The sequence below is a fragment of the Carettochelys insculpta genome, chromosome 8, assembly GCF_033958435.1.
Source record: "Carettochelys insculpta isolate YL-2023 chromosome 8, ASM3395843v1, whole genome shotgun sequence".
NCBI classification, from domain to species: domain Eukaryota; kingdom Metazoa; phylum Chordata; order Testudines; family Carettochelyidae; genus Carettochelys; species Carettochelys insculpta.
Genome location: NC_134144.1, coordinates 75358737 through 75386369, shown reverse-complemented (window position 1 = coordinate 75386369; position 27633 = coordinate 75358737). Strand labels below are relative to the sequence as shown.

At 61.8% G+C, this 27633-nt stretch overlaps 1 protein-coding gene across 3 annotated transcripts in view; it reads left to right on the top strand.

The window, feature by feature from the left end:
• OBSL1 (obscurin like cytoskeletal adaptor 1) overlaps window positions 1-27633 on the top strand; it is an 84516-nt gene that overhangs the window by 32990 nt on the left and 23893 nt on the right. For 2 of the 3 annotated variants that reach the window (XM_075001626.1, XM_075001624.1), the window contains 9 exons: window positions 1915-2187; window positions 6659-6931; window positions 10999-11274; window positions 11588-11860; window positions 14905-15180; window positions 15582-15857; window positions 21556-21831; window positions 22975-23250; window positions 26276-26551. In XM_075001626.1, coding sequence (XP_074857727.1) covers window positions 1915-2187; window positions 6659-6931; window positions 10999-11274; window positions 11588-11860; window positions 14905-15180; window positions 15582-15857; window positions 21556-21831; window positions 22975-23250; window positions 26276-26551 — 2475 coding nt within the window. The remainder of the gene's footprint in view (window positions 1-1914; window positions 2188-6658; window positions 6932-10998; window positions 11275-11587; window positions 11861-14904; window positions 15181-15581; window positions 15858-21555; window positions 21832-22974; window positions 23251-26275; window positions 26552-27633) is intronic. The other variant, XM_075001625.1, reaches the window with a different exon arrangement.

Sequence of the window (27633 nt, the reverse complement as noted above, 5' to 3'; positions counted from 1 at the left end):
GGGCTGTGCTGTGCTGTGCTGTCCTGGCAGTGGGGCTCAGACCCCAGCGGGGCTGTGCTGTGTTAGCTGACCTGGCAGTGGGGCTCAGACCCCAGCGGGGCTGTGTTAGCTGACCTGGCAGTGGGGCTCAGACCCCAGCGGGGCTGTGCTGTGCTGTGCTGTCCTGGCAGTGGGGCTCGGCCCCCAGCGGGGCTGTGCTGTGCTGTGCTGTCCTGGCAGTGGGGCTCAGACCCCAGCGGGGCTGTGTTAGCTGACCTGGCAGTGGGGCTCAGACCCCAGTTGGGCTGTGCTGTGCTGTCCTGTCCTGGCAGTGGGGCTCAGACCCCAGCGGGGCTGTGCTGTGCTGTGCTGTCCTGGCAGTGGGGCTCGGTCCCCAGTTGGGCTGTGTTAGCTGACCTGGCAGTGGGGCTCGGCCCCCAGCGGGGCTGTGCTGTGCTGTGCTGTCCTGGCAGTGGGGCTCAGACCCCAGCGGGGCTGTGCTGTGCTGTCCTGTCCTGGCAGTGGGGCTCGGCCCCCAGCGGGGCTGTGCTGTGCTGTCCTGGCAGTGGGGCTCAGACCCCAGCGGGGCTGTGCTGTGCTGTGCTGTCCTGGCAGTGGGGCTCAGACCCCAGCGGGGCTGTGCTGTGCTGTGCTGTCCTGGCAGTGGGGCTCAGACCCCAGCGGGGCTGTGCTGTCCTGTCCTGGCAGTGGGGCTCAGACCCCAGCGGGGCTGTGCTGTGCTGTCCTGTCCTGGCAGTGGGGCTCGGTCCCCAGTTGGGCTGTGTTAGCTGACCTGGCAGTGGGGCTCGGCCCCCAGCTGGGCTGTGCTGACCTGGGCAGCCGGACTTGGGCCTCCAGGCTGTTTCCTTGTGGTGCTGACTTCCTGGCTCCTGCTGCCCTCTGAGCTCTGGGGCCCTCCCAACTTGTGGGGTCCTGAGTCCTGGACTCAAGCCCCCAGCCAAGGAGTCCACAGTGCCATGAAATTGCCCCTTGGTGTGTTCCCGCGCCCATGTCAGCTGACCAAGCCCGTGCGCAGGGACCGTGCTGCAGTAGAGACGCACCAGTCCTGTCTCCAGTAAAAGTAAAGAAGATTGTTTGCTGGTGCCTGCGACGCTACTCACATACCATCGCCGGGTTAGAAGGGGACGAGAAACCCCGCACGTGGTCAGGGCCTGGCCTGGCCAGCTGGCGTTTGCCTGGCTAATGAGGCACCACTTTCCCCAGTGGCTGGTTTGTCCAGCATGGGCCTGGCTTCAGAGCTGGGCACCCCTCTCTTGTGGGTGCCGCTGGAAGAAACCTCTCTGCACCCACAAGAGCTGGTACCCTGACTCCTTCTCTTTGCCAGCCCAGGCCTGGCTGTTTCCATTGGCCAGGCGGCTCCCTGCCTCCAGCTCAGCTGAAGGGTCCCGGGGCTGTCGCTGGGCACTTTGGTTGCTGTAAATGCTCAGCCCATGTCTGCGGCAGCCTGTACCCCCAGGCAGGACTGACTTGAAAGATGTGAGTCGCTGTCCCTCTTGTTGCAGCCCAGCAACCCCAGGTGAGTTCCTGTGGGGCACCGTGTTCTGCATGACCTCTCCCAAGGGTGCCCGTGCAGTGACCCTGCTGTTCCGCTTGGACGCAGCACTAAGCAGGGGCAGCACGACTCACCACGGGGAACTCCTGCTAACCCACTCGGGCCTCGTGCTGTGGGCCAGCCTGGACAGGGCTGGGCAGGGCTGCTGGGCAGGGCAGAGCCCAGGGGCTGTAGGAGCCGCTCTCCCCACCAGGGCAAGCAGCACTGACCCAGGCGTGCTCCAGGTCCCTCTGGGCGATGGGCACTGAAAGCCCCTGGTAATAATGAGCAATAACTTCCCTGGAGTGAGGAAAGGGAGGGCGGACAGCTGTGAGTAACCAGCCTGCAGCCTCTGTGCTGAGCCGGTCCTGTCTCCCACCCAGAGCCGCCCGTGAGGGTCGTCAGCTCCAACGAGGACGCGGCGCACACCTACCTGGCCTCGGAGCGCGTGGTGCTGGCGTGCGAGCTGTCCCGTGCAGACGCCCCAGTGCAGTGGTACAAGGACGGGGCAGAGGTGGAGGAGGGGGAGCACCTGCTCCTGGAGCAGGAGGGGCCCCATCACCGGCTCGTCATCCCCTCGGCCCGGCCGCAGGACACCGGGGAGTTTGTGTGCGATGCAGGCGGTGACTCCGTCTTCTACAACGTCACAGTGACAGGTCGGTGGCTCCCCAAGTCCCCCATGGGAGGGTGGCTCAGCAGCTCTGCCACATTGCCCCAGCTGGCTTCTCTGGGCCCTCCTCCTCCATAGCCCCAGCTGGCAGGTTGGTGACACCCCCAATACACCAGCCTGCAAGTCTATGACATCCCCGTTACCCCAGCCGGCAGGTCAGTGACACCCCGATACACCAGCCGGCAGGTCGGTGACACCCCCATTACCCAGCTGGCAGGTTGGTGACACCCCTGATACACCAGCCAGCAGGTCGGTGACACCCCTGATACACCAGCCGGCAGGTCAGTGACGCCCGTTACCCCAGCCGGCAGGTCGGTGACCCCCCCGTTACCCCAGCCGGCAGGTCGGTGACACCCGTTACCCCAGCCGGCAGGTTGGTGACCCCCCCGTTACCCAGCCGGCAGGTCGGTGACACCCGTTACCCCAGCCGGCAGGTCAGTGACACCCCCGTTACCCCAGTTGGCAGGTCGGTGACACCCGTTACCCCAGCCGGCAGGTCGGTGACACCCCCGTTACCCCAGCCGGCAGGTCGGTGACACCCCCCGTTACCCCAGTTGGCAGGTCAGTGACACCCCCGTTACCCCAGTTGGCAGGTCGGTGACCCCCCCCGTTACCCCAGCCGGCAGGTCAGTGACACCCCCGTTACCCCAGCCGGCAGGTCAGTGACACCCGTTACCCCAGTTGGCAGGTCGGTGACCCCCCCCCGTTACCCCAGCCGGCAGGTCGGTGACACCCGTTACCCCAGTTGGCAGGTCGGTGACCCCCCTGTTACCCCAGCCGGCAGGTCGGTGACACCCGTTACCCCAGCCGGCAGGTCGGTGACCCCCCGTTACCCCAGTTGGCAGGTCGGTGACCCCCCCCGTTACCCCAGCCGGCAGGTCGGTGACTCCCCTGGTCTCCTGGGGGGTAAGTCAGCGACGCTCTGCTCAAGGTGTGTCTTGCTGTATTTAGGGCCCAAACCTTTGAGTCTCATTGGAAAGATGGTGGGTGCAGCATGCTGGGCCATGGGGTGCAGCGTGCACTGCACAGTGACAGAGTCCCCATATGGTATCCCCCCCAGCCCCAGCATAGCACCTCCCTATGCTTCAGTGGGGTCAGCTCAGCCTGCCGGGGGAGCGCCCTAGTGACACCCCCATCACAGGCTCCCGGCACAGCCCTGGGGTCAGCTCGGCCTGCCGGGGGAGCGCCCCCCTAGTGACACCCCCATCACAGGCTCCTAGCACAGCCCTGGGGTCAGCTCGGCCTGCCGGGGGAGCGCCCCCCTAGTGACACCCCCCTTATAGGCTCCTAGCACAGCCCTGGGGTCAGCTGGGCTTGCCGGGTGAGCACCCCCTTAGTGACACCCCATCACAGGCTCCTAGCACAGCCCTGGGGTCAGCTCGGCCTGCCGGGGGAGCGCCCCCCTAGTGACACCCCCCTTATAGGCTCCTAGCACAGCCCTGGGGTCAGCTCGGCTTGCCGGGTGAGCACCCCCTTAGTGACACCCCATGACAGGCTCCTAGCACAGCCCCGGGGTCAGCTCGGCCTGCCGGGTGAGCGCCCCCCTAGTGACACCCCATGACAGGCTCCTAGCACAGCCCTGGGGTCAGCTCGGCCTGCCGGGGGAGCGCCCCCCTAGTGACACCCCTCTTATAGGCTCCTAGCACAGCCCTGGGGTCAGCTGGGCTTGCCGGGTGAGCACCCCCTTAGTGACACCCCATCACAGGCTCCTAGCACAGCCCTGGGGTCAGCTCGGCCCGGGGGAGCGCCCCCCTAGTGACACCCCTCTTATAGGCTCCTAGCACAGCCCTGGGGTCAGCTGGGCTTGCCGGGTGAGCACCCCCTTAGTGACACCCCATCACAGGCTCCCAGCACAGCCCTGGGGTCAGCTCGGCCTGCCGGGGGAGCGCCCCCCTAGTGACACCCCCATCACAGGCTCCAGGCACAGCCCTGGGGTCAGCTCGGCTTGCCGGGGGAGCGCCCCCCTAGTGACACCCCATCACAGGCTCCTAGCACAGCCCTGGGGTCAGCTCGGCCTGCCGGGGGAGCGCCCCCCTAGTGACACCCCCCTTATAGGCTCCTAGCACAGCCCTGGGGTCAGCTCGGCTTGCCGGGTGAGCACCCCCTTAGTGACACCCCATCACAGGCTCCTAGCACAGCCCTGGGGTCAGCTCGGCCTGCCGGGGGAGCGCCCCCCTAGTGACACCCCATCACAGGCTCCCGGCACAGCCCTGGGGTCAGCTCGGCCTGCCGGGTGAGCGTCCCCTTAGTGACACCCCATCACAGGCTCCCAGCACAGCCCTGGGGTCAGCTCGGCCTGCCGGGGGAGCGCCCCCCTAGTGATACCCCATCACAGGCTCCTAGCACAGCCCCGGGGTCAGCTCGGCCTGCCGGGGGAGCGCCCCCCTAGTGACACCCCATCACAGGCTCCTAGCACAGCCCTGGGGTCAGCTCGGCCTGCCGGGGGAGCGCCCCCCTAGTGACACCCCCATCACAGGCTCCCAGCACAGCCCTGGGGTCAGCTCGGCCTGCCGGGGGAGCGCCCCCCTAGTGACACCCCATCACAGGCTCCCGGCACAGCCCTGGGGTCAGCTCGGCCTGCCGGGGGAGCGCCCCCCTAGTGACACCCCCCTTATAGGCTCCCGGCACAGCCCTGGGGTCAGCTCGGCCTGCCGGGGGAGCGCCCCCCTAGTGACACCCCCTTTATAGGCTCCTAGCACAGCCCTGGGGTCAGCTGGGCTTGCCGGGTGAGCACCCCCCTAGTTACACCCCCATCACAGGCTCCTAGCACAGCCCTGGGGTCAGCTCGGCTTGCCGGGGGGCACCCCCCTAGTGACACCCCATCACAGGCTCCCAGCACAGCCCTGGGGTCAGCTCGGCCTGCCGGGGGAGCGCCCCCCTAGTGACACCCCCCTTATAGGCTCCTAGCACAGCCCCGGGGTCAGCTCGGCCTGCCGGGTGAGCACCCCCCTAGTGACACCCCCATCACAGGCTCCCGGCACAGCCCTGGGGTCAGCTCGGCCTGCCGGGGGAGCGCCCCCCTAGTGACACCCCATCACAGGCTCCCGGCACAGCCCTGGGGTCAGCTCGGCCTGCCGGGGGAGCGCCCCCCTAGTGACACCCCATCACAGGCTCCTAGCACAGCCCTGGGGTCAGCTCGGCCTGCCGGGGGAGCGCCCCCCTAGTGACACCCCATCACAGGCTCCTAGCACAGCCCTGGGGTCAGCTCGGCCTGCCGGGTGAGCGCCCCCCTAGTGACACCCCATCACAGGCTCCCGGCACAGCCCTGGGGTCAGCTCGGCCTGCCGGGGGAGCGCCCCCCTAGTGACACCCCATCACAGGCTCCCGGCACAGCCCTGGGGTCAGCTCGGCCTGCCGGGGGAGCGCCCCCCTAGTGACACCCCATCACAGGCTCCTAGCACAGCCCTGGGGTCAGCTCGGCCTGCCGGGGGAGCGCCCCCCTAGTGACACCCCATCACAGGCTCCTAGCACAGCCCTGGGGTCAGCTCGGCCTGCCGGGGGAGCGCCCCCCTAGTGACACCCCCCTTATAGGCTCCTAGCACAGCCCTGGGGTCAGCTCGGCCTGCCGGGGGAGCGCCCCCCTAGTGACACCCCCCTTATAGGCTCCTAGCACAGCCCTGGGGTCAGCTCGGCTTGCCGGGGGAGCGCCCCCCTAGTGACACCCCCATCACAGGCTCCCGGCACAGCCCTGGGGTCAGCTCGGCCTGCCGGGGGAGCGCCCCCCTAGTGACACCCCATCACAGGCTCCCGGCACAGCCCTGGGGTCAGCTCGGCCTGCCGGGTGAGCGCCCCCCTAGTGACACCCCATCACAGGCTCCCGGCACAGCCCCGGGGTCAGCTCGGCCTGCCGGGGGAGCGCCCCCCTAGTGACACCCCCATCACAGGCTCCCGGCACAGCCCCGGGGTCAGCTCGGCCTGCCGGGGGAGCGCCCCCCTAGTGACACCCCCATCACAGGCTCCTAGCACAGCCCTGGGGTCAGCTCGGCCTGCCGGGGGAGCGCCCCCCTAGTGACACCCCATCACAGGCTCCCGGCACAGCCCCGGGGTCAGCTCAGCCTGCCGGGGGAGCGCCCCCCTAGTGACACCCCATCACAGGCTCCCGGCACAGCCCTGGGGTCAGCTCGGCCTGCCGGGGGAGCGCCGCCTGCTGATGCCCCCAGCCCCACCCTGCAGCCTCCCCCGCACGGCTCCGGCTGGGGTCTAGCTGGTGGCACTGGCGAGCGGCCGGGAGCACCGCCGCAGGGCGCAGCAGCGTGGCCTGGTGGGCCAGGGCTGTCTGGTGGGAGAGGCCCCAGTGTGACAGAGCCTTGGGGAGCTGCGTCCTCGCTGATCCCCTGCTGGGGCTCCGTCTCTCCGGCCGCCGGCACTGGGGAAACGGGCAGGGTGCCTGGCTGAGAGCGACTAAGCCCAGCCCAGCCGGCAGCCTCTGTGCTGAGCCGGTCCTGTCTCCCGCCCAGAGCCGCCCGTGAGGGTCGCCAGCTGCAGCGCGGACGCGGCGCACACCTGCCTGGCCTCGGCGCGCGTGGTGCTGGCGTGCGAGCTGCCCCGCGCGGAGGCCCCGGTGCAGTGGTACAAGGACGGGGCAGAGGTGGAGGAGGGGGAGCACCTGCTCCTGGAGCAGGAGGGGCCCCATCGCCGGCTCGTCATCCCCTCGGCCCGGCCGCAGGACACGGGGGAGTTCGTGTGCGACGCAGGCGGCGACTCCGTCTTCTACAGCGTCACAGTGACAGGTCGGTGTCGTCTCGTCTCGTCCCTGCCCACCTGCCCCGCTGAGCTGCGCCCCTTTCCCACACTGCTGCTGCCTCGGCATCGCTGGCGCTGCTGGGTACGAAGCGCGTTCGCAGGGGGCCTGGGGCTGGCTGTGGTGCCAGGCAGGAAACCGGCGTGAGCGAAGCACGCGGACGCCATCCTGGCGTTGTTCACAGGCCTCCCAGTGTGGAGGAGGCGGGCACCTTGCGGCCGTGTGTGGGAGCCCTGCCGAGGCGGAGGCGCTTGTTTGCAAACATGACTGATGGGCAGTGGAAGCAGCACCGTGTGCTGAGCAGAGGGGAGCGGCCACTGACTGCCAGGGAGAGGCCGGTGGGGACAGGCCAAGTGCCTTGGAAGTGAGACATGCACCATCCATGGGGTAGGATGGAGAAGGTGTCCAGGAGGAGGTGATGTGGATTTTACATCCAACTGAGAGCGCTTGTTTTCTCAGGTTCTTAGTGTTTCCTTAGGTTGTTCTTATTGTCTCTCATCTACAGGAAACCCCCGAGTTAGTGGGGGTTGTTTTCCTGCAATCCCCGCGTAACTGAAATTTTCTCGCAAGTCGGGGGGAGCTTGCGGGAGCCAGGAAACTGAGCAGCCTACCAGGGCGGGTCAGTTTCCTGGCTTCCAGAGTGGCAGGGAGCTGGGAACCCAGGAGCAGCCTGGTTCCTGTCTTCCCCCTGCTTGCGGGATCAGCTCATGTAACTCCAGGAGCACTTTATACTGCAACGTGGGTGGGTGGGAGAGGCCGAGGCTCAGACACTGTGCCAACAGGGTCAACCAGATGTAGACATGGGTCTGGCTCCAGGCCTCATGCCTGTCTAAGGCAAAGGTGATGCCCAGCTATGTGCCTGGCTGCCCCCAGAGCCTGAGAAGGAAGGCAGCGGGAGGTGAGAGAGGGGAGCTCAAATCGCTCAGGACAGGTCACATCCCAGGCTGAGGTCTTAGCTTGGGGAGAAGGGCTGGCCTGAGCAGTGGGAGGTGGGGCTGAGTATCAGCACAGTGTGCGTGTGTGTGTGTAGGGGGGCGAATGTGTGTTTGCAGAAGAACTTACCCAGGGTCGAGGTGTGGCGGTGCCAAGGCCAGGGCCCTCTGGAGCCCCACAGGAAGCTGAGGGGCTGTTCCTCTTCCGGGGTTTGCTAGGTGAGCGGCTAAGCCCCACTCACAGCACAAGGGGCCTTGTCTGTGCTCACGGAAGGAAACTTGTCCCAAACGCCCACTGCTGGCACCTCGGGCACCCTCCTGTGGGTGCTGTGCGAACCATTCTTTACTGCACAGGTTAGCAACTTGCACTTCCAGCCTGCAGCCCCCGCCAGGGCTTGGGCAGCACAGAGAGAGCCTGTGGCTGTTCTCTGCTTCCTCCAGCCTGACTGCACACCCCAGTGCCCCGGCCTCAGCTCCTGGTCCCCACAATGCAGAGTCGCTGCTGCCTCCGCAGACCTGTGCAAGCCCCAGCTGGTGCTGGGGCTGCAGAGGATGAGCAGACGCATCCGAAGGGGCATGCTGAAGCAGAGCAGTCCCAGCCACAGGGCAATGTGGGGTGGCTGTCCTCAGCCCCATGTTTTGGAGGGCCCTGTGGCATACTGGAGGTTTTGGGGGTACCACTGAGAGGGTCAAATCAGGGTGAATTGCTTAGAAACAGGGCTACTTGCTGCCCCCAGCTGGGACTCCTCCACTGTAAGGCACCAAACCCATCACAAACAGCATTTCTGTTGCCCCGCTGGCCAGCGAGGCGCCACACAAAGAATCCTCATAGACTCCAGGTTCCCTTGTGTCACAGCCCATCCCTATGAAAACCAAATCCACACGTGTTCTGGCATCCCCAGGTCAATGCATCAGGTCAGATCTTACCCAAAAGAGCCCACTGTGCCAGTTCTCTAGAATCTGACAGCTAAAGGTTTATTGATAAAGGAAAGAAAGAATAGAGTGAGAGTGAAAGTGTTGAAAAAATCAAATTCCGCACACCGAGGCAAAGTTCTGGTGCAGCCTTGTAGCAGAGCTGAAATAATCTGCTGTTTGATCAGTGTCCGGAATGCACCTTTTGTTAGGAAGGGCTATCAGTCCTTCTGGGCTCAGGTCGTCGCAGGGATGCTCCTGAAGTGATGAGCTGGAATGAAGACAAGATGGAGGAATGACCAGGCCCCTTTGTCTACCCTTGCCCAAGCAGAGGGAACCCCATTGTTCTAGTGGTGTGAAAGTACCTCCCAAATGGAACAAGCCAGCAGTCCTGTAGCGCTTTAAAGACTTACAATATAATGTTAAAGAGCTGCAGGACTGCTGGTTTGTTTCACTAGAATACAGATTAACACAGCTGCGTCTGTTACTAGTCAGCTCCCAAGGTGGAGGGTATCACATGGTCAGGTCACATATCCTTGCCCACCTCGGTGCTTTTGGAGGCTGCAGCCATCGCTTACGCACCAAGGGCGGTGCCGCGTCAGTGAAGTACTGCTCTTCATTTGACTGGCAAACCTGTCCCGACACATTGGCCAACTCTTCTGCTGAGCTCTGCCGTAAGCAAACGCTGGCAGTACAAGTGCAGAGCCAACACTCAGCACTCCGAACACAGAAACCGTCCATGCGCGTGAGCGGTGCAAACCGAATCAGCAACCCATCGGCTCCCATGGGACACCTCACCTGCCCACGGCACCACGTTTGGTGCAGGCAGTGTTTCGCACACTCGTCTCAGACTCCAGTAACGTCCCACGCGGCAGGCCAGGGGGGCTGCTGCCCTCAGCAGGAGTCAGGCTGGTCCCAGTGATCGGTGGCATTGGCAGGAGGCGTGGGAAGTGGAGCGACTCAGCAGCTTGCTCCGTTTCACCGTGGTGACGGGAAGCAGAGCCCACCAGCCCCAGCCTGCCCCAGGCCCCCGAGCACTGTGCCTGGGAGTCAGGCTTGAAGGAGTGCCGTGGGCTCAGGCCAGGTCTCTCCACTCCCCCGCCAGGGCGGGTGAGTTGGGGGGGAACCGATCCCAACCCCCTCCCCCACTAACCCCCCACAGTGGCATTGCTCAGAAGGGGGCGGGGCGGTGAGTGCCGAGGTGGGTTGGGAAGGGAGTTGGGGAAGGCAGGAAGAGTGGCCTGGGACCTGGGCGGAGGGTGGGAAGGTTGGCCGCAGTCCCACACCCCTGTAGGGTGGCCCTGTGCTTAGAGGGGAGACCCAGGCGAGGTGAGGCGAGGAGGAGCGAGCCTGCCTGTGGCTGAGTAGTGTGGGAGGGTGAGGAGCCTGGGTGAGCTGAGGTCCGGGGGGCCGGAGCAGAGCCGTGTCTGTGACGTGCTGGGGTGGGAGCTGGGCTTGGGGGACATGGCTGGAGGCAGAGAGAGGACCCCAGGCCGTGTGCGCCAGGCGCCTGGGGACGGGGTGGCCCACGGAGCAGATGCAGGGTCGGGGCATGTGAATCGGCAGAGCTGGCGCTTGGTGGCGAGGGTGTTGGCGGGAAGCAGCTGGGGCAGAGAGCGGAGTGGGGCGAGGGGAGGAAGGCAGGAGCTGGGGTTAGAGGCATCCTGCACTGAAGAGGTGGGTGGAGCGCAGCCTCTGTGGGACGGGGCTGGAGGGGGTGATGCTGGAGAGGGAAGGGCAGGTACATTTCATCCCGACTTTGGCTCCATGGCGAATGCTTCCTGCCAGACATCCATGTCCTTGCTCCCTGCCCAGCTCCCCCGCCCAGACCCTGCAGCCAGGGGAGGTCTGTCATCTTTCGCCTCAGCTCCCCGCTCCCCCATGTCCCTGGCTGCACCCCACCCGCTCGCCGAGGTGCACCTCCGCCCATTTGCCAGTGTTCTGCCCCCACTTCCAGCCTGTCAGACCACCACCTCCTCTGCTCTGCTCTGCTCTGCTCTGCTCTGCTCTGCTCAGCCTGGGACTGCCGTCCCTGGGGCCCTGCAGGCTCAGCCCCCCCGCTGCCTCCTGCAGCATGCAGCTGTCGCACCCGTTACCCCAGGGCCTGCAGCTGGGAGCTGCCTGGGGCTGGGACAGCAGCTTCCTCCGGCCTCAGAGTGGCCCTGCCCCAAGGGTGCTGCCACACATGTCCTGATAGGAATGGCTCCCTCAGCCCCACAGGTGCGCATCATCCCGGTGCCCGAGGCCCAGCGGCGGCGGGAGCTCCTGGCAGGGCTGCCCCTGCTCCTGGAGTGCCAGCTCTCCACGCCCGACGCGCCTGTGCGCTGGCTGAAGGACGGGGAGGCCGTGCCCTCGGACGCTGGCGTGGCCCTGCAGGCAGAGGGCTGCACCCGGGGGCTGTTCATCCGCTCCACCTGCCCTGCGCACTCGGGGACCTACACGTGTGAGGCAGGCGAGGATCTGCTGAGTTTCACGGTGACCGTGACGGGTGAGCGGGGGCTGGGTGACAGGAGCAGGCTGAACACCCACAGGCAGCTCTGGGGGAGGTTCCTCTCGGGGCTGATTCGAGGGGGCTGGAAGTGTGTGACTGCAGGGGCTGGACCCCTACGAGTCCCTGGCAATGCAGCATCCCCCAGTGATCAGCCATATCCAGGCGAGGCTCTGCACCTCACCCGGACATCCAGCAGAGACTGGTGAGCAGGGCACTGGGGAGCACTGGCTGCATCCCCCTCAACCCTCCCACTGCCCCAAACAGCCCAGCCTGCAGCCTCTGTGCTGAGCTGGTCCTGTCTCCCGCCCAGAGCCGCCCGTGAGGGTCGTCAGCTCCAACGAGGACGCGGCGCACACCTACCTGGCCTCGGAGCGCGTGGTGCTGGCGTGCGAGCTGTCCCGTGCGGAGGCCCCGGTGCAGTGGTACAAGGACGGGGCAGAGGTGGAGGAGGGGGAGCACCTGCTCCTGGAGCAGGAGGGGCCCCATCACCGGCTCGTCATCCCCTCGGCCCGGCCGCAGGACACCGGGGAGTTTGTGTGCGACGCAGGCGGTGACTCCGTCTTCTACAACGTCACAGTGACAGGTCGGTGGCTCCCCAAGTCCCCTGTGCATGGATGGGTGGGGTCAGCGGTGACACCCCCAAGTGCCCCAGCTGGCAGGTCTGTGGTATCCCCTCCCCCATTGCCCCACCCACCAGCGGTGACAATCCTGTTTCCCCAGCAGGCAACTCTACCCACCTGCCAGAGCCCAGCCCTGACCGCTGGGGAGAACTCTTCTGATGGGGTTCAGGGGTCCCCTTGCACTGCACCCCGTCTGCTGGCAGGAGTGACTCTCACTCAGCAGGTACAACAGGAGGTTTATTAGGCAACAGATGCCCAGTTTCTTACAGAAGCGTCAGTGCAGCAGCCAGAGACAGTCCTTCCAACCCGTCCTGGGGAGAGGAGCCCGAGGGGTGCCCCTCTGGGGTGTAGCTTTCCCCCTCCTCAGGCTGGCTGCCTTCCAGCTCTCCCTTTCCCTAGCCTCTAACTGCGGCCCCCGATTCAAAACCCAGCTCGGCTCCTCCCTCCTCTTTGTTCAGGGCAGAGGTGTTACCTGCCAGCCTAGGTTGTAGCCCCAGGGTCATCCTTAGCCACTGGGAGCTGCTCTGCTTGTCTCTCACATCCAGCCTGACTCACACATGCACTCCCCCTACTCCATCACAGCTCTGCCCACCTGTGAGAGCCCAGCCCTGACCCCTGGGGAGAGCTCTGCCCACCTCCCAGAGCACAGCCCCTGAGCCCTGGGAGAGCTCTGCCCATATGCCACAGAACATACAAATATACGAATGGCTGTATTGGGTCAACCCAAATGTCCATCCAGCCCAGTATCTTACCTCTCCTGGCTAATCGCCTTTTATGGACCTAACCGCCATAAATTTATCTAGCTCTTCTTTGAACTTTCTTACTGTCCTGGCCTCCACAGCCTCCTCTGGCGAGGAGTTCCACAGGTTGACCGTGCGCTGTGTGAGGAACTCCTTCCTTTCATGTGTTTTAATCCTGCTGCCTGTTAATTTCATTTGGTGTCCCCTAGTTCTGATATTATGGGAACAAGTCAATAATTTTTTCTTGTTCACTTTCCCCACTGCTCATAGTTTTATAGACCTCTATCATATCCCCCTCATTTTCCTCTGTTCTAAGCTGAAAAGTCCCAATCTCTTTAGTCTCTCTTCATATGGGACCCGGTCCAAACCCCTCGTCATTTTAGTTGCCTTTTTTGAACCTTTTCTGATGCCGACCACGTCTGCACACAGGACTCAAGCTCCTGGGCGTAGCAAAGTTTGTACAAGGGCAATAAGATTTTCTCCATCTCATTCTCTGTCCCCTTTTAAATGATACCCAGCCTCCCTGTTTGCCTTTTCCCTGTCGCTGCGCCCTGTGTGACTGTTTTCAGAGAACTTTCAGTGTTTTCAGGGGGGTCGAACACTGGAATAAATCGCCTGGGGAGGTTGTGGGATCTCCATCGCTGGAGCTAGTTAAGAACAGGTTAGACAGATGTCTATCAGGGATGGTTTAGAAAGCGCTTGGTCCTGCCGTCAGGGCAGGGGGCTGGACTCGATGGCCTCTCAAGGTCCCTTCCAGTCCTAGTGTTCTATGATTCTGTGATTCTCACTATCCGCGATGACTCCAAGATCTCTTTCCGGATGTGTTGTAGCTAAATCAGCCCCCATCATACTGTAAGTACAGTTGGGGTTATTTTTTCCAATGTGCATTAGTTCACATTTATCCACATTACATTTCAGTTGCCATTTTGTTGTCGAATCGCTCAGATTTGTGAAATGCTTTTGAACTTCTTCCCAAGTCTGTTTTGTTGTTAACTATCTTGAGCAGTTTAGTGTCGTCTGCAAACTTTGCCGCCTCACAGTTTACCCCTTTGGCTGGATCATTTATGAGTAAGTTGGATAGGATTGGGCCTAGGACTGACCCTGGGGGAACACCACTAGTTACCCCTCTCCATTCTGAAAATTTACCATTTATTCCTACCCTCTGTTTCCTTCCTTTTAACCAGTTCTCAGTCCATGAACGGAGCTTCCCTCTTACCCCCTGACAACTTAATTTACCTAAGAGCCTTTGGTGAGGGACCTTGTCAAAGGCCTTCTGGAAATCCAAGTACATTATATCTACTGGATCCCCCTCATTCACATGTTTGTTGACCGCTTCAAAGAACTCTTATAGATTAGTAAGACATGATTTCCCTTTACACAAACCATGCTGACTTTCGCCCAACAAACTACGTTCTTCTACGTGTCTGACAATTTTATTCTTGACTATGGTTTCAACTAATTTGCCTGATACCAACGTTAGACTTACTGGTCTGTAATTGCCAGGATCGCATCTCGAGCCCATTTTAAATATTGGCATTACATTAACTATCTTCCAGTCATTGGGTAAAAGAAGCTGAGTCAAAGGATAGGTTACAAACCACAGTGAACAGTTCCGCAGCTTCACATCTGAGCTCTTTCAGAGCTCTCGTGTGAATGCCAGCTGTTCCCGGAGACTTGTTACTGTGAAGTTGATCAATCATTTCCAAAACCCCCCCTAATGACACCTGAGTCTTGGGCAGTTCCTCAGATTTGTCACCTAAAAGGGCGGCTCAGGTTTGGGAACCTCCTGAACATCCTCAGTCATGAAGACTGAAGCAAAGAATTCATTGAGTTTCTCCGCAATGGCTTTGTCACCTCTGAGTGTCTCTTCTGTGTCTCGATTGCTCAGGGCTCCACTGGCTGTTTACCAGGTGTTCCTGCTGTCCTTAAAACCATTTTGTCATTATTACCTTTTCAGGTTTTGGGTAGCTTTTCTTCAAGCTCCTCTTTGGCTTTTCTCATTGCATTTTTACAGGGCCCAGCCCCTGGCCCCTGAGGAGAGCTCTGCCCACCTGTTAGCATCCTGCAGAGGAGAGCCCTCCTTGCCCTCCACCTTCCTCAGGTTCCCCAGAGCACAGGGGAACCCAGGCCTCCTCATGGACCTGGCAGTGACTGGGGATCTCGTGGGGCACTGCTGGGGCCCAATGTAGTGGCAGGCTGGGGGTGGGTATAGCAGCTCTGTCCTGCTCCCTTCAGCTCCACCTGCCCCGATCTGGTATCCCTGACAGAGCCCCCGGTGAGGATCCTGCACCCCCAGGAGCGCTCCCTGGAGCTGCAGGTGCTGGTGCTGGAGCCCCTGGAGCTGAGGTGTGAGCTGTCCCAGGCAGATGCCCAGGTGCACTGGTTCAAGGACGGGCTGGAGGTGGATGAGACAGAGAGCTTGCTGCTGCGGGCAGAGGGGGCCCAGCGCTGGCTGGTTATCCCGCAGGCCCAGGCCCAGGATTCCGGGGAGTACATCTGTGAGACGCGGGACGAGTCCATCTCCTTCGACGTCAGGGTGTCAGGTGAGGGGTTGGATAACCTGCACTCGGCTTCCTAGTTGCTGTGACAGCCTCCATAAACGGAACAGAGCTGCTTGCCCTCAGGAGGAAGGTGCCAGCGTGGGAGTCTGTCCCCCTCCCTCCGCTCTGCTTGCACTCAGCAAGCGTCTCGGAGACAGGCTGTGTGTGATGCATACCTGCTGGACTGACCCTCGGGGTCAGACTCCGCCGAGGCATGGCCACTCCCGCTGCCGGCCCTCACTCGCTAGGAGCTGCCCGAGATGGGCTCCCTCCAGCCTTCCACCTGCTGCTGCTCTTCCGCGGTGCGAAAGTAGAACTGAGTGGCTGGAGAGGGATTCCAGCTGGCAGGGCAGGGGTAGCCCTGCCTCCTGCCGGCCTGGGCCAGCACTGCCCTCTCCTTTCAGAGCCGCCGGTGAGGATCCTGCAGCCGCGGCGATCTTCCCTGGCTCTGAAGGTCATCCTAGGCCAGACGGTGACGCTGGCCTGTGAGCTCTCATGTGGGAACGTGCCGGTGCAGTGGGCGAAGGACGGTGCCCGGCTGGAGGCTGGCGGCAGCATGGTCCTGGAGGAGGAGGGTGTCCAGCGGCGGCTGGTCATTCCGGCAGCGGGAGTGGAGCACGCTGGGAAGTACGTCTGCGAGGTGGCTGATGAGAGCAGGACGTTCACTGTCCTCGTGTGTGGTGAGTGAGAGGCTGGGGAGGCCCCAAGACCTGGGCGCTGCCTGGGCTGGTGACAGCTCTCAGGGAGTCGGGGAAGCGCCTTCTCAGCAGTGGGAGTTGGGCCCACAAATGGCCCTCGGTGGGGACCTTGGCACTGCAGGAGATGCCTCCGCAGCCAGATACGGGCGACTAAGTGATTCCCCCACAGCCCTCCCTTGCCCCAGGCTGAGTCCCACGCTTCCTGCCCCGCCTGGAGAGCCACACCAGAGTCCAGCGTGCAGGACAGGGAGTGTGCATGGCTGCACAAGGGGCAGTCTGCATGCCAGAGGGCTGCTACTCACACGGGCTGTGGCCGGCTGCTGTCTGTCCCTGGCACAGGCACTGCATCTGTGCACTCAGGATCAGGGCCTGCTGCCCCAGCACAGGCCCCAGGGAGCGAGCTGTGCTGAGTCTCTTGGCAGGTTAGCAATAGGGGCACTGAAGATGTCACAGACCCTAGGACTGGGCCATGGCACCAGCTGTGGCACATGCTCTGGAGGCCCCATCAGTGGGCCAGGCCCCCAAAGGGTCTCTCTGCAGCCTGACCATATGCTCAGAGCAGGATTGGTCCTCAGACTGGCCTGGACTTGCCAGGCTAAGTGGAGCTCTCCCATCTAGTCTGGGGCAAGTCTTTGACCACAATCAGCTCCAGGCAGCCCTGGGAAGGTGCAAGCAGCCCTGCGAGGAGCCCAGGGGAATCTCCTTCCTGTCCCCAGCATTGCAGCAGGAATGGTTCAGAGCCCTCCTGTAACACATAGAGGTTTCCTGGGCACTGCTAAGAGGGCCAGATTGGGGCAACGTGCTTAAAACCAGGCTACTGACAGCCCCAGACTGGGGTTTCCTTCACTATAAGGCACCAAACCCAACACAATGAGCACCTCCGCTGCCTTCCTTGCCAACAGGCAAATCCCTCAGACTCTCCAGCTTCCTCCGTGCCTTAACCAGGAGCCCTGGTTACATGGACGAGAGGTTATGAAAACCAGTCTCACCAAATCCACACAGATCTTTGCAGTCCCCAGACGGACTAGCCACCCCCCAGGGCAGTACAGCTCAGATCTCACCCTAACGAGCGCACCGCAGTTTAAAGGTTTATTAGTGAAAAAAGAAAGACTAGGTCAGTGGTTCCCAAACTTTTCGGCATCACACCCGCCCCCTTTTGATTTTTGAGAAGCCCTCACACCTGCCTCACCTCTTCTTTACCATCTTCCAACCCCCCTTTGACACAAAAGTCAATTTGTAATTTACAATAAACACAAAAACTTGATATAAAATGTTATTTAAAATTAAAAATAAGTACAAATAATTTTCTTGGTCCCTTGCGGGTGCCTAGTGCAGCCCCAGCTGGCCCCCTGCCTGAGCCCCATGCCAGACCCCAGAGCTGCCCACACCAGCCGCCCACCCACCTTAGCCCTGCACTGCCAGAGCCGCCCATCCGAGCCAACTGAGCCCCGCGCTGCTGGGGCTAGCCGCCTGCCCACCCACCTGCCAGCCACCAGGGGCCAGCTGACCGCCTGCCCACCAGCCACCGGGGCCCCATGTTCCTGTGGCCAGCCACCCCAGCAGCCCACCTGAGACCCATGTTGCCAGGACCAGCCTCCCGCATGCCAGCCCAAGCCACATGAGCCCCACACTGCTGGGGCCAGCCACCTGCCTGCCAACCCAAGCTACCCGAGTCCCGCAGTGCCAGGGCCAGCCCCCCAAGCTGTCTGCCCATGCCCCATGAGCCGCACTGCCCAAGCCACTTCCTTCGCCCAGAGCCAGGCACCACCAGCCCCACACTCTCACCCTACACCCCTCCCCTGAGCCAGGCACCCAGCCCCCCATCTAACCCCATCCTCTTCCTCTCTCCCCTCCCCAACCCACACTCACTCACCTTGTAGGAGGCAGCTAGCTCCATGTGGGTTTTCGCCGGCTCCCAGCTTTTCATAGCGGCTCTGCCAGGTCGCCCAATCTGATGAGTTTCTACAATGAGATAACTGACTCTGTGGATAGGGGAAAATTGATGGATGTGATTTATCTGGACTTTAGGAAAGCTTTTGATACGGTCTCCCACAATATCCTTGTCAGCAAGTTAAAGGAATGTGGACTGGATAAATGGACGGTAAGATGGATAGAAAGCTGGCTAGAAGGTCGGGACCAGCGGGTAATGATCAACGGCTCGATGTCGGGATGGTGGTTGGTTTCTAGTGGAGTGCCCCAAGGTTCGGTTCTGGGTCCTGTTCTGTTCAACATATTTATCAATGACCTGGATGAGAGGTTGGATTGCACCCTCAGCAAGTTTGCGGATTGCATTAAGCGAGGGGGAGAGGTAGATACGCTGGAGGGTAGGGACAGGGTCCAGAGTGACTTAGACAAATTGGAAGATTGGGCTGCAAGAAATCTGATGAGGTTCAATAAGGACAAGTGCTGAGTCCTGCACTTGGGCCGGAAGAATCCCAAGCTTTGTTACAGGCTGGGGTCCGACTGGCTCGGTAGTAGCTCTGCAGGAAAGGACCTGGGAGTTGTAGTGGACGAGAAGCTGGACATGAGTCAACAGTGTGACGTTGTAGCCAAGAAGGCTAATGGCATATTAGGTTGCATCAAGAGGGGCGTTGCCAGTAGATCCAGAGAAGTGATTATTCCTCTTTATGTGGCTTTGGTGAGGCCGCATCTGCAGTACTGGGTCCAGTTCTGGGTCCCCAGTTATAGGAAGGATGTGGACACACTGGAGAGGGTCCAGCGGAGGGTGACCAAAATAATGAGGGGGCTGGAGCATATGACCTATGGAGAAAGGTTGAGGGGATTGGGACTGTTTAGTCTGCAGAAGAGAAGACTGAGGGGGGACTTGATAACAGCCTTCAACTTACTGAAGGGAGGCTGCAAAGAGGCTGGAGAGAGGCTGTTCGCAGTGGTCACGGACGGCAGAACACAGAACAATGGTCTGAGGTTGCAGTTGGGAAGGTCCAGGTTGAACATTAGGAAAAACTTTTTCACTAGAGCTGTGTCTACACGTGCATGCTACTTCGAAGTAGCGGCACTAACTTCGAAATAGCGCCCGTCGCGGCTACACGCATCGGGCGCTATTTCAAAGTTAACTTCGACGTTAGGCGGCGAGACGTCGAAGTCGCTAACCTCATGAGGGGATCGGAATAGCGCCCTACTTCGACGTTCAACGTCGAAGTAGGGACCGTGTAGACGATCCGCGTCCCGCAACGTCGAAATTGCCGGGTCCTCCATGGCGGCCATCAGCTGGGGGGTTGAGAGATGCTCTCTCTCCAGCCCCTGCCGGGCTCTATGGTCACTGTGGGCAGCAGCCCTTAGCCCAGGGCTTCTGGCTGCTGCTGCGGCAGCTGGGGATCCATGCTGCAGGCACAGGGTCTGCAACCAGTTGTCGGCTCTGTGTATCTTGTGTTGTTTAGTGCAACTGTGTCTGGGAGGGGCCCTTTAAGGGAGCGGCTGGCTGTTGAGTCCGCCCTGTGACCCTGTCTGCAGCTGTGCCAGGCACCCTTATTTCGATGTGTGCTACTTTGGCGTGTAGACGTACCCTCGCAGCGCCTATTTCGATGTGGTGCCGCGCAACGTCGAAGTTGAACATCGACGTTGCCAGCCCTGGAGGACGTGTAGACGTTATTCATCGAAATAGCCTATTTCGATGTTGCTACATCGAAATAAGCTATTTCGATGTTGGCTTCATGTGTAGACATAGCCTAGGAGGGTGGTGAAGCATTGGAATGGTCTCCCCAGGGACGTAGTGGAGTCTCCATCCCTGGAGGTGTTTAAGTCTCGGCTCAACAAAGCCCTGGCGGGGCTGATCTGATGGGTTTGGTCCTGCCTAGGGCAGGGGGCTGGACTTGATGGCTTTTTTAGATCTCTTCCAGCTCTATTGTTCTATGATTCTATGTTAAGTAATTTCTTCCCCTTCCTCCCCACCCTTTGCTCCCCTGTGATAGGATGGGGTTTCTGGGCACAGCTAGAGAAATCAATACAGGTACCGTGCCTTTGCTTAAAATCTGGGACACTTACCGCCCCAGGCTGGAATTTCCTTCTCGTGAAGGCAAATCCAAGCAGCCACCAGAGCACCTCTGCTAGGCCCACTGGCCAGCCAGAAGCCACACAAGCAAACCAACAGACTTCTCAGCTGCTGTGCCAGCCCAGACCAACAACCCCCAACTTAAGGTGAGAGGCTCTTAAGCCTGTTTCAGCCAACACTGTGGAGATTCTTCCAGCCCCTAAAGGGCCCATCGCCAGACCCCGGTCAATATACACTGGATCTTACCCAAACAACGTGCCCACCAGTTCTTCAGATCTAAATATCTGAAGATTTATTAACACAAAAGAGAGAACGGAGGTAGAAGGAAGGATGGTTAGAGCAGCACTTCACATGCATCAGCCATACCCACGGGTGCAGCCAGCGGTGTTATCTGCTGCCTCCTGAGAGTCTCTGAACGTGCATTTCAGGTCACACAGATTCAGTTAGCAAAGCACTGGAGATCCACCCCACTGGGGTCCACGTGCTGGGACATGGACCCTCGGGGGCCAAAAGACAGAGGATCCAAGATAACAATGCTAAGTCCACAGCCTTGGTCTCCTTGTTGTCCCTTGGGTTCCCCTGCGTTCAGAGACAAAGCCCCTTCTTCTTCCCACAGTCCCCTGAGAGTCTGTCCCCACCTGACCCAGGTGGGCTGTTGTGGCAAACGGCCCTTGGGTGAATCCCCCCAGACAGTCTCTATTTCTTTGTCTGAGCTCAGGTCACTTCACCATTTGGGCTGCATCGCATCGACCAGTCCCAAGCATCTGGAATGTGGATTTGGTGTCTGAGCCTTTGTTCAGAGTCGGTTCATCCCGGCTGGGGCTGAGTTCACGCCTCCCATTGTGATGCTCAGCGCTCACACAGCGACAGAGCTAACATCTGTAACTGTACCTGCACACATGATACAGACACACAAGCAGCACACACACATTCAGGGCCTCATCAGCTTTCATTAGACACCTCACAAGGCCCCTGGCACAATATTTGGGGCCAATAGAGATACTGGACATTAAAATAGCTTCCAGACCCAATCTAAAAATGGCATCATGTGACACCCCCTGCTCCTTCTGTCCTGTTGAGCTGATTTGTCAGTTTTGATTTCATTTTTTTCTCTCTCGTATAGTGGTCGGCCCAGTTCACTGGCAGCGCCATTTCCAGATCTGCAGTGGGCGGCCCCTGGAAAGCTCATCACCTAATACGCTTTGTTAGACTTTAAAACGCTACAGGCCTGTTTTTGTCTCTGTGAAGTACATTTGCACCCTACTACGAGGCTGCTGTGCCTCCTGTTGTGAATTCCCAGAATGTAACAGTTCTCATACAAGCACAGAACCAACCTTACATCTTCCCATGCAAACACGATAACAGCATAAAAGCAGCATAAACAGATTCAGGGAGTCACCAGCTTTCTTAAGATACCTCGCTTGGCCCATTTGGCACTAGAGCTGGTGCCAGTCTAAGACAGTGGTTACAATAATGGTTCTCGTGTTCATTTTAAAATCCAGTGTCACACCTCATTAATTGCACACAATCAGGATGGCTCTTTTCTCTGCCCTCCATGCAAGTATGGAGCCCATCAGAAGCCTGATGTGTGCCTGGCCTCTGACAAATCTTGTGGCTGGAGTTCCCTAGGATGCTGCATCTGACCTGCTCCTTGTGTGTTGGTTCTTGCAGACCCTCCGGTGACAATCCTGGGGCGGGGAGAGCTGCAGACGCACCGCCGCTGCCGGCGTGCCGATGACCTGGTGCTGGAGGTGACCCTCTCCTGTGCCCATGGAGAGGTGAAGTGGTACAAGGATGGCGAGAAGCTGCAGGACACAGGGCGTGTACGTCTGGAGGAGGACGGGGCACGGCGCTCCCTTGTTGTTCTGGGCATGGAGTGCAAGGATGCTGGCGAGTATTTGTGTGACAGCCGGGACGACAGCCTTATCTTCTACGTCACCATGGAAGGTACGACCAAGCCGCTCTCCCCAGCACCTGCTGCCCTGCTGCGGACCTTCCTGTCTGGACAGCAGGGCAGGAGGCGCGGCCCCAGCTGCAGAGATGGCCCTTTGCTGCCAGACCCAGGGAATGAGGCTGGGAGGGGGCTGGCCTGATTCAGTGGGCTAAGCTGCAAAGGGCGAGAGGGGGAGCATTTGTGGGGGGTCCCAGCCACGATGGTGAGAGCAGCTGGAGGGACCCAGCCTGGTGAGGGGAGTGGCTGTGGAGAGCCGGCAGGGGGGAGGAGCAGGCGGAGAGGGCCCCACCTGGCTGGGGAAGTGGCTGGGCGGCCCAGCCAGAGGGAGCAGCGGCCAGGGGGCTGGGAGGGGTGCAGCCGGGAGGGGGAGTGACCAGGGAGCCCCAGTCTGATACCAGGGGAGGCTGGAGGGTCCCAGCCTGGAGGGGGAGCAGGCTGAAGCTGGGGGAGCAGCTAGAAGGGCCCAGCCTGGCAGGGAGTGGGCAGTGGTGGGGGGCCAGTGACGCGCATGGGCAAAGCAGGGTGCACCCCCTGGCAGGAGTCATCTGCAGCCTCACACTGCACTCTAGGTTCTGAACTCCCCGAGAGCCCTGGGGGGAGCCCTGGCAGCCCTGGGGTATTTACCAGCACTGGGAAGGCAGAGGCCGCTGTGCAGGGGCCGTTAGAGAAACCTCCTTTCCGCGCTGCACGTGTCCCAGTGAAGAGCGGGGGGAAGATCTTCTGCAGCTGAGAAACCCCCTGACGTCCATGGGAAAGCCCCCTCCCCGTGGCCCAGAGCGGGGTCCTGGGCCAGCTTGTTGTGCCTTCCATGCCTGTCCTCCCGGGGTGCCTCCCGGGGAGCTCAGCTGGGGGACGGGGCCTCCCGGCTGGCTGGATCTTGGCTAAGGTCTCTCCCTGGCCTCTGGCTGTTACTTCTCTGTGTCAGCCACCTGGCTCGCATACTGCCTGCCTGCCTGCCTGCCAGCTGGCCCCTCTGGAACACACCTGCTCAGCCCGGTGGCCGGGCAGTGTGTTCAGACCCTCGGGGTCTTGCCGTAGGTTGCTCTGGCTGCTGCACACCGTACTCTGGGGGCACACTTGGCCTGGAGAGTGGCCACTGTCCTTGGCAGTGAGGTTGCCTCTCTCTGACTCCCCAGAGCCTCCTATGTCCATTGCAAGGAGCGCGACAGGCCGGGAACGGCTGTGCCTGGAGTCTGGTGAGGACTTGGTGGTGGCCTGCGAGGTGTCTCAGCCCGATGCTGCTGTACGCTGGCTCAGGGACGGCCAGGAGCTGGTGGCCAGCACACGAGTCCGGATTGAGGCACAGAGAGCCCTCAGGCAGCTGACTGTCCTGGGGGCCCAGCCCAGTGACTCTGGCTCCTATGTCTGTGACGCGGTCGGCGACCGAATGGTGACAGCTGTGGAGGTGGCAGGTGAGCCAGCCACTGGTGATGTGCGTGCCAGAGAGGTGAGCTGGGATGCTGGCCCACCCAGCTCTCGCTGGCCACGCAGGGGTGGCTAGATTAGTGCCTGTGCAGGGGAGTGTCCCTGGCGCTGCCCTATGCTGCAGGTGTGTGGTTCAGGTCAGGGCTCTCCTTCAGCAGCCAGGACCGTGCTGCAGGAGGTGGGAGCGCGGGGGCTCTGGCTACCTGTGACTCCACTGCTCTCACACAATCATAGATTAGGACTGGAAGAGACCTCAGGAGTCCATCAAGTCCAGCCCCCTGCTCAAAGCGGGGCTGAACCCATCTAGGGCCTCCCTGCCAGGGCTTTGTCAAGCCGAGACTTAAAACCCTCATGACCTCTTAAAACGCCTGCGTCCCTAGGAGTCCTGTTGCAGAGCGGCACAACCACTTTCTGGTGACATAGGTTTTTCTCATGTCCAATCCAGACCTCCCCCTCCGCAACAAGACCATTGCTCCTTGTTCTGCCAACTGAGAACAGCCTCTCCCCATCCTCTTGTGAGCCCCCAGCAGGGAGCTGGAGGCTGCTATCATCCTCCCCACCCCACCCCACCCCACTCTTCTCTTCTGCAGACTAAATAAGCCCAGTTCCCTCAGCCTCTCCTCATAAATCAGGTGCCCCATGCCCTCATCATTGTCCTTGCCCTCCACTAGACTCTCTCCAACTTGTTCACATACCTTCTGTACGGGGGGCCCAGGCTGGCTGCAAGGCTCCAGAAGTGGCCTTCCCAGTGCCGAATGAAGGGGAACAATCACTTCCCTAGATCTGTGGGCAGTGCTCCAACTAACGCAGTCCAAACCAAACAAGCAGTCCAGTAGCACTTTCAAGACTAACTAAATAATTTATTAGGTGATAAGCTTTCGTAATGAATTATTAGGGGAGCTTTCCTAATGAATTATTTGGTTAGTCTTTAAAGTGCTACTGGACTGCTTGTTTGGTTTGATCGTGTATAGGCTAGCCCGGCTCCCTCTCTGTTACTAACGCAGTCCAATAGGCCATGAGCCTGCTTGGCTACAAGGGCGCACTGGTGACTCATACTCAGCTTCTCCTCCCTGTGATCCCCAGGCCCTTTTCTGCACAGCAGCCGCTTAGCCAGTTGGTCTCCAGCCTGTAGCAACATTTGGGATTCTTATGTCCTAAGTGCAGGACTCTCACTTGGCCTCAAATCTCATCAGCTTTCTTTAGGCCCAGTCCTCCAATTTACCTAGGTAACTCTGGACCCCATCCCTACCCTCCAACGTGTCTGCCTCCCCGTCCCATCTCAGCCGTTGCTGCACTACTGCAGGAGATTGGCCCGCTCTGGGTCAGTCCGTGGTTTTGTGTAGTGTGTGTGTGGAACGGTGCTTTGGGGGTAAATGTCAACCCTGGCACGTCTTGTGAGCAGTGAGGATTAAGGAAGGTCAATGGGAGAAACAAGGAAAAAGCCTGACCCCTGGGGCAGCGTGCACAATCTGACTGCCAGCACTCCCCGAGCAGCCGAACTGCGCAGCGTGGTTGTGTGGCTCTCGCTGGGGCACAGCTGCATGTGCCGCGGGGCACATAGAAGCCCTTACTCTGCACATGGGTGGAAGAGGGCCGAGGGCACGTTGTCGACAGACGGATACGCACGGAGCTGTTGAGCTCTGCCTGTTGCACCTGACACATTAGCCAGCTCTCTATCCCCCTTACTGTCCATTCATCCAGGCCGTACTTTAACCAGGGGCCTGGCCAGATTTTATTTCCTGGGAGCCCCCCCTTTGTCCCCCATGCTGAGCTCCATGCAGGGTCTTGCAGCACGTTGGTCCTAAATCCACCTGTGGTTGCTGAACATGTGCTGTGCCCCAACCCAGAGGTGGGGTGGCTGCATGTCGGCTGTGGGTGAGGGGTGCCCTGTGTGCCTCCGGAGTGGACTGTCCCTCCCGCTGTTCCCTGGATGCCTGCCTGCACCTCCTCTTACTGGGCCTGGGGCTTGGGCTGGGACCCCACCATGAGTGTCCTCCCTGATGCTCCCCAGCTGCCTGTTCGGAGTCTCTCTTGCAAACAGACGCCAGGTCCCCAGCCCCAGGAGGGCTCTGGGGATCGGCCCTTGGGCTGGTGGGATGGGGTGAGCCCTGGCTCTCCTGTTCAGCATTTGAGGGAGCCATGCGCAGATCCCAGGCACTTGATGCAGAAGCTCAAGGCACCAGGCAGCCCCCTTGGGCAGCAGGAGCCTGCGGGGGCTGGTTACATTTAACCTTGGCCAGCTCCCAGGCGCCTCTCTGGCTCCTGCAAGGCTGAGTAGGGCCTTTATCACCCGGGGCAAAGGGCTGTGTGTGAGGTGTCTCCACTCCCCAGGGACAGACTGGGGCTGCAGACACTCTTGCGGCCTCTGAGCAGGCTGAGCCTAGCAGGACCAGAGGGGAATCCCTGCCCAGGGGTACCCAGGACAGATGAGAGGAGTGACCTGCCGCCTTGCCAAGCCGGGGCCTCTGGTCTCCCCCCCAGCCCCCAAGAGGGCTCCGGTGTGCTCTTGTCTGCGTCAGAGCCTCAGCTTGGCGCCCGAGCCCTTGCCTAGACAGGGGGGTCCCAGCCTGCTGCTGGCTGCCCTGCAGCTTCAGGGCAGCTTGGGGCTGGAGAGGTCATGAGCTCCCTCCCTGTCTGGAGCACCCTTCAACCCTTGCAGAGCCTCCTCTTGGGAGAGGCTGGGCTGGGGTCCCTGGGAGCCACCCTTCCACCAGTGCTCCTGCCCTGCCCCCCAGCGCCCCTGCTGGGAGAGGCTGGGCTGGGGTCCCTGGGAGCCCCACTTCCACCAGTGCTCCTGCCCTGCCCCCCAGCGCCCCTGCTGGGAGAGGCTGGGCTGGGGTCCCTGGGAGCCCCACTTCCACCAGTGCTCCTGCCCTGCACCCCCCAGCTCCCCTGCTGGGAGAGGCTGGGCTGGGGTCCCTGGGAGCCCCCCTTCCAGCAGCACTTCTGCCCTGCCCCCCAGCACCCTGGAGTGGCTGCCCCAGGCTGTGTGATGGTTTTCTCTGGTTCCAGCACCCCCCGTGCGCGTTGTGAATAAGGAGGCGGCGCAGAGGCCCGTGGAGGCCCTCGAGGGGGAGAGCATCACGCTGCTCGCCCGCATCTCCCAGGAGCAGGCTCCTGTGCAGTGGCTGAAGGACAAGCGGCCGCTGTGCTCCGGGACAGGGCTCCTCCTGGGCAGCCAGGGGCCCACGCGCAGCCTCACCATCAAGCAGGTGGAGCTGGGGGACAGCGGCACCTTCACCTGTGACACCGGTGACGATGAAGTGCACTTCACTCTGTGCGTGAGGGGTGAGTCAGGCTGTAGGGCATGTCTGCACCTGGCTGGCTCCCGCTGGCGCCCGGCTCCCTGGCCACCTTCTGCCAGCACCTCCTGCCGGCGCCCGGCTCCCTGCCCACCTCCCGCCGGCGCCCGGCCCCTGCCCACCTCCCGCCGGCACTCGGCTCCCTGCCCACCTCCCGCCGGCGCCCGGCTCCCTGCCCACCTCCCGCCGGCGCCCGGCTCCCGGCTCCCTGCCCACCTCCCGCCGGCGCCCGGCTCCCTGCCCACCTCCCGCCGGCGCTCAGCTCCCTGCCCACCTCCCGCCGGCACCTGGCCCCTGGCCACCTCCCACCGGCGCCCGGCTCCCTGCCCACCTCCTGCCGGCGCCCGGCTCCCTGCCCACCTCCCGCCGGCACCTGGCCCCTGGCCACCTCCCACCGGCGCTCGGCTCCCTGCCCCCCTCCCGCCGGCGCCCGGCCCCTGGCCACCTCCCACCGGCGCCCGGCTCCCTGCCCACCTCCTGCCGGCACCCGGCTCCCTACCCACCTCCTGCCAGCACCTCCTGCCAGCGCCCGGCTCCCTACCCACCTCCTGCCAGCACCTCCTGCCAGCGCCCGTCTCCCTGCCCACCTCCCGCCGGCACCCGGCTCCCTGCCCACCTCCCGCCAGCGCCCGGCCCCTGCCCACCTCCCGCCGGCGCCCGGCTCCCTGCCCATCTCCCACCGGCACCCGGCTCCCTGCCCACCTCCCGCCGGCACCTGGCCCCTGGCCACCTCCCGCCGGCGCCCGGCCCCTGGCCACCTCCCGCCGGCACCTGGCTCCCTGCCCACCTCCCACCGGCACTCGGCTCCCTGCCCACCTCCCGCCGGCGCCCGGCCCCTGGCCACCTCCCACCGGCGCCCGGCTCCCTGCCCACCTCCTGCCGGCACCCGGCTCCCTACCCACCTCCTGCCAGCACCTCCTGCCAGCGCCCGGCTCCCTGCCCACCTCCCGCCGGCACCCGGCTCCCTGCCCACCTCCTGCCGGCACCCGGCTTCCTGCCCACCTCCTGCCGGCACCCAGCTCCCTGCCCACCTCCCGCCAGTGCCCAGCTCCCTGCCCACCTCCTGCT